An 8,880-nucleotide genomic window follows, 5' to 3' on the forward strand; every position below is an offset into this window, starting at 1 on the left:
CCGCGGTTTAAGAACGCACCGCGTTTCGAAGGAAACCTTTCCTTCGAAACGCGAGACCGTTAGTGTCCGGCGTAATCCACTTTTTTTTTCGCTGTATTTTGATTCTAGGGCGGATTCCTTGTGTGCGAGGCCCCCGTAGAATTTAAGTGCGCCGATCTTAGATTTGTATTGTGAATTTCGCGTCGCGTAGTCGCCACACCTTCTTCCTTTACGGTGTGTATACGTATTTTCATATAAGCCTTACCGTTATCGGCTTATAAAGGTGCTAGAGTTATGTATACTTACTTACCGTAAACAAATTTTTAAAAAAATGTTATGTATCTTAAACAATGAAAATTTCATGTTGTTAACCAAGTAGATAGACACTACTGCAGATACAAAGCGTTTATAAAAATAGTCCGTCTTTTTTTTAGAAGCAAATCAATTTTATTTTGAAACGTAGTAACAAAAATGACAGAAACGTTAATTCAATACATTGTAAAGACGATTGAAAGCCGAAAATGAAATCAAATTGTGATTGGCATAAACAGAAAGTTTACAGTGCAGCTTAAGTATAAAATTGGTATTCCGTATTATTATTGGTTCGTATTCACAATATCATCGATTTTTAATATGCTACGAACAGTTTCTGAAGCAAGCGTAATAGCGCTTAGCGAAACTAAAAGCGGTTGAACTACTTGTGGCTCTAACATATTAGTAATCGCACCCACTCGTGCATTAATACCCGTAGCATAATCGCCTGACGCGTGTCGATTTCGTAGTTCCGTCACAGTTGCGATGGGGTTTAATCCAGCATTTTCTGCTAATGTTGATGGGATTATCTATACCATTCAAAAAGAAAAATGTAAAAATCATTGTTCAAGAACAAAGCAAATAAAGTATCTTACAACTCACCTCAAATGCATTCGCGAAAGCTTTGATACAGTAAGCATCAACGCCGCTTAAAGTCTGTGCATACTCTTCCAGTTTCAATGCGAGTTCAATTTCAGGTGCTCCTCCTCCAGGAATGATAGCAGACTTCTTTACTAAACAACGAACTACGCATAATGCGTCATGTAAAGATCGTTCGGCTTCTTCTAAAACCAATTTGTTACTGCCACGTACAAGAATAGTTACAGTTCGTCCAGGATTCTGAATCTTCGTGACCTACAATAGAAAAATTATTTCGAATGATATAAGTTAGTTTGTAGAAGTCATTTTGCCCGATAAATATATAAAACTTTTAACTAGTGCACTTGGAAAAATAAAAACTCGTTAATAGTCGCGAAAGCAAATTCTGAACGTAAAGTTATATAATACGATGTTTCCGAAGGCTTTATTTATGTTATATGTAATATAATTTTCTGGTAATCGTTGAATCGAGTATTTTGCATCATGTGTAATGTTCGTCGTACGCGGTCAAAGGACTAGTATTAATATTTCAATATTGGAAACCATATTATAAATTGTTTATAAAAATACGAAATACGTGACACTGACCTGAACAAACTTCGAATTTCCAGTTTGTACTTCTTTACACAGACCCGCGCTAACAAGATTTTCAGGAACAAAGTGATCCAAGGATGCGATTGGCTTACAACCTAATGTTTTACAAACAAAAGATACATCCTCGCGTTCAATATCTTTAATGACCATAACTTTGATCTTATCTAAAAAGTGTATGGCCAAATCGCTGACAGCATCGCGGAGAATGGACTTCTGTACGAGTAGTACATTACAACCAGACTTTTTAATTTGTTTCACAATATTTAGTATGTAAGCTCTCTCTTCTTTCAAGACACGATCCATTGCAGCGTAATCGGATACAATGACATTATGGTCCATCTGAAATAACAACATTCAACTTGGGTTGAAACATTAGAACGTATTTATGTGAAATGTTTGTTTTCCTTGAAATACTTACATCCGTCTTAGGTGGAGAAATGCAAAATTGAATTAAACCTATTTTTGCATTAACAATACTCTTTGGCCCATTGATATTACAGGAGTTTTGTGTAAATACCAATCCTTCTATAAGCTCGGTATCTTCAACGGTGCCGCCTAATTTTTTAATTATTTTTATATTCTATAAACATAATGTAAAAGATATGAAATTAATCCATAAGTATTATTAAGTATTTCAGGAGTACCATAAGCTTTCTTATTACATATTATTAGTAAAAAGCTTCTTTATTTATCTTGGAAAGTGCGTGTAAGTGCATAATCTTACTTATTGGTTTTCTTACATTAAGATCAACACCTTTATCTGCGACTTTTAATGCTGCATTCACGGCCAAAGGTGCCAGAAGACTCGATTGTTCACAGACGACCTACAAGAATAATATAAAATATATTATGTATAACAAACAACCAATAAGAAATATATACCTTAGAATTAAGCGAAGTTGCTGCAGCTTTAATGAACGAGTCTTTTTCTCCCATATAAACAGGAATAGACAAAGAAGTCACTATGTGCACAGCTTCATTTGCAGCTTTCTGAATTGCATCGCTAATTAACGTAGGATGTATTCCTTTTTGTAGCAGACGTTCCGCAGCTTCCAGCAGAGACCCAGCCATTACAACAACACTGGTAGTACCATCTCCAGCTTCTATATCTTGTGCTTTCGATAATTCAACCAGCTAAAAAGAAATAATAAAAATTAATGTAAAAACATTACTTAATAACATAACATTCCAATGAAGCAATTATATAAATACTGAAAATCTAATATTTCCTACATAGAACAAAATATTACCATTTTTGCTGCAGGATGTATAACATTCATTTCTTTTAAAATTGTAGCACCATCATTTGTAATTGTAACTTCACCATTGGCTGCTTGAATCTAAATATATACAAAATTAAGTATCATTATTTGAAATCATAGAACAACTACAAAAATAATATTATGCAAAAAGTGTGAAAGTAATATTAAGTAGTATAATAAATATAAGAATATATTTTACCATTTTATCCATTCCTCTAGGTCCCAGACTAGTACGAATCGCATCGCTAACAGCTATAACATTGATCAATATTTTTCAATTAAAAGCTCCCATTTATAATTTCAATGTAGATTAGAGTATACACATTTTTAAACTAAAATCCTATAAATTACGATATACTATTATTACAGTTTAAGTATTATCCATAAATTATCCTGTTTCAATACTCTGCTAGTTTATATTGAATTTTTGATAGGTAAACCGATCTCTTGTAAGTTGTAGCTTGGTTAAAATCATGGTGTTGCAATCTGTGAGAGAGGTTGACAAAATGTATTCAGTGATTACTCCAGATCACAGACTGCCATTTACATTGCAGATGACAATGGGAAACATTGAGAGCTAATAAAATACATTGTAAGGTGCACACAACAATGACATCAATTGAAACATTGTTTCATATATCATTAGAAACCTGAATTATCATTGATTATGATATAGAGATAATATATCTTGTTTCATGCACTTAAAGTTTCAAGAAATAGTCAGGATAACTTTGTAACAATGTGCCAAGTAAACAATTAATCTAAACAATGGTCTGTATTTTAGGCTACATTAAAATTAGGTTACTTTGCTTGTGCTTTGTTATAGTTCTATCATGGTTTACCAAATGAATTAAAATATCAATGATACAATTGAGTCATGCAAAAGAAGACAAAATTGAGGAGGGAAAATACGCCTTTTTATAACTTTATGTTAATAAAAAAACAGTATTAGTCAATAGACACGAAAACAAGTTGTTGTAATTATTATTTTTGTCCAATCTTGATGAATGTTGCGTACTTATAATATCTCTCTTTATGGTCTTTTGTGTCTTATTCTCACGTGTCAAATTTTACGATACATAACGTAAACTAAGTTATTAACTGTTTGTTTTTTCTTAAAAAAGAACAATATGTATATGTATTTTAAAGTGTTAAGAATATTAAGTAACAAATTTCCGTACAGTTAGCGACAAATTATTGTTAAACATCTGAAAATTTACGATAAACGTAATTAATGAATTGTGGAGAAAACGTGCCGGACATTACTATATAAGGTAAGGTTTTAGTTACTGATACGAAGATTGATCGAGAAAAATCACACATACAAAATGCACTCTAACATCTCGATTGATTGTTTACCTTTTGCAGCATTAATATTACTCGTTCGAATATCGGTGGGTTTGCTTTTATCCTTATAGGCTTGTCCTAGGGCACCTCGTCCATCGCCGCTTGCTGTTAGTGACGTCATTTTCTGTACGATGGTTATGTTTAATAAATTCGATTAAAAGCGAAATTTAGAAGTAAGTTTATATAGTAATTCGCTTCTCTGTATTTCAATCTTAATAATTCGTCAAACGTTTTAAACTAAGTTTCATTCCACTCAATGCTTGAATTCAGTTAACACACGATGCAACGTAATAACACACATGCAATGCGAAAAACGAAACGACTGGAAACCGGTGACTCGGGCCGTGTTCGGAAATTGGCTGACAGTACTGGACAGTACTGTCAGTACTGAATTTTCGTTCGAAAATTTCTAGTGTTACGCTATCACGTGAACTTAGCTTTGTAGGGACCTACATATAGTCATAAGTCCAAGCAGCGTTACCAACCTAAGCTAGAGAATCTAGCGTTAGGAGGTTTTCGTCGTTTTGAATAAGAGACGCAGCAAGAGCCGTTAGAAGTATGTTAGCGTTATTAGCGTCGCGACATGTGCTCATCTTGTTAAAAGGAAATAAAGAAAAGAAAACCCAAAAAGCCGTGTTCTAATATACAAGTACGAGATTACTTTCCCCGGGCAAAAGTAATTGTTCAATAAAAGTTTTGGGCGTAAAAATACGCTACATAACAAATTGGTGCCGTAACCCGAGATGGAAGATAAAGAAACAATGTCGACGTCGGGAGAGCAAAAAGTTTCTCCTGTAGAAGTCCAGGCTAACGACTTTAAATGTACAAGGTTGCCCCAGTTTTGGAAAGATAAACCAAAATTATGGTTCTCGATGTTAGAGAAAGAATTTGCGGCATTTCGTATCACAGCAGATGCGGTAAAAGCAGCTGCGATAGTCCGAAATCTTGATTCCGCGACAATGAGCCCTACACAAACATGGCCGCGCGACTCCCACCTCCACCCGACTCGGGAATGGATCCGAGATCGATGAAGATCACCGATAGAAGGAGTAGGGCGCAACCCCCGATTGGACCAGGACAACCCCAAGGGACGATCGGGAATCTTCCGGAGAAGGGAGGGAAGCAGCAGATCGAGCGAGGATTTTTCCAGAAAGTTCAATCGTAATCGAACCTCTGGTAACGAACTACGAAACGATTTAAACCAAACAAGTCGACTGAATAAACGTCTTTGCTTTTTCCTAAAAGTATTTCGAATTTTTATTTCACGCGCCTCTCCGGGGAGAGCGGTTCAGCGCTCCACGGGCACCTTACCCACGTCAGAAAATTCCCTATCACCGCACGACGCGTTCCGCAACACTAGTATGGCTAACGAGACTGTAACGTACTACCATTTTGTCGGATATCGATCCTAGGGAATTGCGGACTTCCGGCTGTCGAGACTGTCAGATCGCAGCGCGGGCCACATTTGCATGTTGAAGTCAGTTGAAGTTTCTGGGGAAGGTACAAAGGCATCTGTAATGTTTAGTATGGATATTATTGTTTTGTTAGGCATACATAAGAAATTGTACTAGTGTTGCATTGTTACGTATCTATATCGCTTTGTCGAGAAAAAAGAATAAGCAAACAGAACGAATTGTACTGGAACAACAATGATATCTCGTAATTTAAAGAAGTGGCCAATTTTTAGTTTATTAGAATCAACGTTTATTTCAAACATACAGATGACTATTGTGTATGGTAATATTACATTCTATATTCGATCTAGTATCTACCATGTATAAAGTGAAATCGATAAATCTCAAGTTTCAAGGAATATAGATTGTAATTTTGGGTTTAACGAAATAGGTGATATTGGTAACGAAGCTTTAATCGTCACAAAGGATGGAATGGTGTATGGCATAGGATGTAATGCTTGCGGATGTCTTGGAATTAATGATAATCATAGTACCCTTCACCCAAAGAAAGTCGAAGCATTATGTAAAAGAGGCATTAAAACCTTTGCCCATGGTAAAAGTCCTCATGTTTTAGCTCTCACAATGGATGGCCAGGTATATACCATTTACATGCATGAATGTATATTAAATTTGTATTATAATATCAGGAGTTTTTATTATTACACGGATTAATAAGATGTACAATACGAAAGGTGTATTCTTGGGGATATAACGATTCTTCACAATTGGGCTGTGACCACACAAATCAAACTTCGATACCAACTGTTGTGCAAAATAATCTAAGTAAAAAATTTATCGTGGATATAGCCTGTGGACATTCTCATTGCCTAGCATTAACTGACAATGGGGAGGTATAATAGAAAATGTAAATTAAAAATGGTTTTATTCTAAAGGACAATTAAAGATTGTGCATTATGTATGTAGGTATACGCATGGGGCTTAAATGACCATGGACAAGTAGGCGCAGGCTTTAACAGTACTCAGAATGTACCCACAAAAGTGAAATCCATATTAACTGGGAAAAAAATCATTTGCATCAGTTGTGGTGACTCATCCAGCATAGCAGTTACCGAGAATGGAGAGGTTTACAGTTGGGGTGATAATGGCGTTGGTCAGTTGGGAATTGGAAATTATGTGGATCAAGTAACTCCATGTAAAGTTACAACATTGGCGGAAGTTGTAATAGGTACTACTAAAGTCATCTTGGATCAAATTAAATTCATGTAGAAGACTTATAATCTAATTCTATTTGTACTCGCAGAGAAAGTAACATGTGGGTATAAACATATTCTAGCACTAAGCGACGAGGGTGTCCTTTATGTTTGGGGAGCAAATTGTTACGGCCAGCTAGGTAACGGTACAGACTGGAACGTTTCAATCCCGACAAAGGTAATATCGTGTACCATCGATGATATAATGGATTATAATAAATTAAAATCATTTACTTTTTTACAGTTGGAGGTACCAGAAATAGGAAAAATATTAGATATAGCAACTTCATCCTATAATAACATAAGCATAGCTATGGCAGTAAACAATCGGGTGTTTATGTGGGGCCAGTGTCTAGGACAAAGTATAAAAATCCCAACTCTCACCCCTCAAAAATGCTTGCACGATGCTCTCGCTTGTTACGCATGGCCTAGTGTGATGCATCAACCACTTATTTTGTCTAACGAAAAAAGAGTAAACTTAATAGATTGTCTGAAAGAATCGTTCGATGATCCGGTTAGAGTGCTTTTCATACTTTGATATGTATTTACCTATTTTACACTATTCTTGAAAGGTTTTTTTCCGCATGTCCCAGGTCACCAGTGATCTAACGATTGAAGTGCAGGGAAAACCCATTCGCGTACATAAATCTATTTTGAAAATACGTTGCCACTATTTCAGGACGATGTTTCAAGAACACTGGGTAGAGAATAATCAAAAGTATGTCTGCCTTTGTACTAGATGTTTCTACTAGTAATATAATTATTTATTATTTTTAAGCGTTATAGAACACGACCAATTCTCCTACGACGTGTATAGAAATTTCTTGAAATACTTATACACCGATGAGATCGAGCTTGACGTAGAAAATGGGCTAGGTAAATACTTGAATGTGTCTTGAGATATTTTGTGATATAGAGTGTAGTTTATGGTCTAATTTTTCTATTAGAGCTCTTAGATTTAGCAAACGCTTACTCCGAGAGTCGTCTGAAACGACGCTGTATACAAATGATAAAGAAAGAAATTACAGTTACGAACGTGATTCCTGTGTACAGCAGATCCATTAAATACGATACCAAGGTTAGCGATATTTAATGTCTCATCCATTACGTTTAAAGTATTGATAAAATGTACGATACATTATACATTTTTAGGAACTAGAGGAATTTTGTTTTAAATACGCTATGAATCACATGACTGCTGTGATAAATGATTCAAATTTCGCTAAATTAGACGAATCTACACTAAAAGATTTCATAATTAAAGCTGCCCAGGCAGGCGCTTTTAAAACGTAACAGCATTTATCATATAAAATACTCGATTCTTGGAAATTCCAAGATGATTGAAAATGAAAATGAAACAGACTGCTTACAGAATGACGATTTCTTAGAAGAGAGGTTAGGTACATTAAATAAATAAATAATGCATTAAAAAGAGGAAAATGTGTCTAAAAAATTGACATATCTCCTGAACTACTCATTTCTCAATATTAGATAGTACTTTTTTATAACGATTGTCCAGCTGAATCGATTGATGTATTAAAAAATAGCTCATTCGATGTAGTATTTATTTATTTATTTCTGCCTTATTTATTGTTACTAATCTGATCTCCTTCTAATGTTATTTTGTATACAGGTATATAAACATATTCAAGAGTGGTTTTTCAACGACAAGGGAAACATTGAACGACCATTATGGTGGAGAGAAATATTAAAATCGAATTTAAAATATGTACATAAGCGTAATTATTTTACTATAATATTCGTAGATAATGTTTATATTTAATAAATTATTACAAAGTAAAGATAATTGATCTATCCTCGACCTTATAGTTCCGTATTTTTTTAAATTGCGGTCAAGACTGTATTTGCTTTAGCGAAACATTCATCGATGATATCCGAAGAGGTGGCACGTTTGCGCCTACGTGCAGGCGACCGTCCCGACTTACCTGTTAGAGTAGGTTGCCAAATTTAAGGGGCATATCTTTCTGTGTGTTTCGAAATTCTGGCGGATTTAGCATTTGGGTATCAGGAGCACATGATATACGAAGAGGTGGCACGTTTGCGCCTACGTGCGGGCAACCGGCCCGACTTACCTGTTAGAGTAGGTTGCCTAATTTAAGG

General features: G+C 35.2%; 2 protein-coding genes across 4 annotated transcripts; one reads left to right on the forward strand and one right to left on the reverse strand.

Annotated features, from left to right (window-relative positions):
* Window positions 1–400: 400 nt before the first annotated feature.
* LOC128873027 (T-complex protein 1 subunit delta) lies at window positions 401–4,453 on the reverse strand. The gene is made up of 9 exons (XM_054116309.1): window positions 4,107–4,453; window positions 2,947–2,999; window positions 2,736–2,825; window positions 2,368–2,619; window positions 2,226–2,309; window positions 1,904–2,065; window positions 1,480–1,824; window positions 895–1,146; window positions 401–821 (listed from the first exon to the last, which is right to left on the reverse strand). The coding sequence occupies exons 1-9, from the start codon at window positions 4,213–4,215 to the stop codon at window positions 576–578; spliced, it is 1,593 nt and encodes a 530-aa protein (XP_053972284.1). The 5' UTR covers window positions 4,216–4,453; the 3' UTR covers window positions 401–575.
* A 1,067-nt stretch (window positions 4,454–5,520) lies between these two features.
* On the forward strand, window positions 5,521–8,555 carry LOC128875874 (RCC1 and BTB domain-containing protein 1-like). Of its 3 annotated transcripts, none has more exons than XM_054121970.1 (10): window positions 5,521–5,831; window positions 5,940–6,142; window positions 6,241–6,399; window positions 6,473–6,734; window positions 6,843–6,937; window positions 7,004–7,273; window positions 7,353–7,477; window positions 7,538–7,635; window positions 7,707–7,837; window positions 7,912–8,555. In XM_054121970.1, exons 1-10 carry the CDS (start codon window positions 5,744–5,746, stop codon window positions 8,050–8,052), a joined length of 1,572 nt encoding a protein of 523 aa, XP_053977945.1. In that variant the 5' UTR covers window positions 5,521–5,743; the 3' UTR covers window positions 8,053–8,555. The 3 variants fall into 3 exon arrangements, with proteins under 3 accessions (XP_053977945.1, XP_053977858.1, XP_053978024.1); XM_054121883.1 differs by having other exon boundaries at window positions 5,522–5,831; window positions 6,810–6,937; XM_054122049.1 differs by lacking the exon at window positions 5,521–5,831 and having other exon boundaries at window positions 5,999–6,142; window positions 6,225–6,399; window positions 6,810–6,937.
* The last annotated feature ends 325 nt before the right edge of the window (window positions 8,556–8,880 follow it).

The sequence above is a fragment of the Hylaeus volcanicus genome, chromosome 1 (assembly GCF_026283585.1).
Source record: "Hylaeus volcanicus isolate JK05 chromosome 1, UHH_iyHylVolc1.0_haploid, whole genome shotgun sequence".
Lineage (NCBI taxonomy): Eukaryota > Metazoa > Arthropoda > Insecta > Hymenoptera > Colletidae > Hylaeus > Hylaeus volcanicus.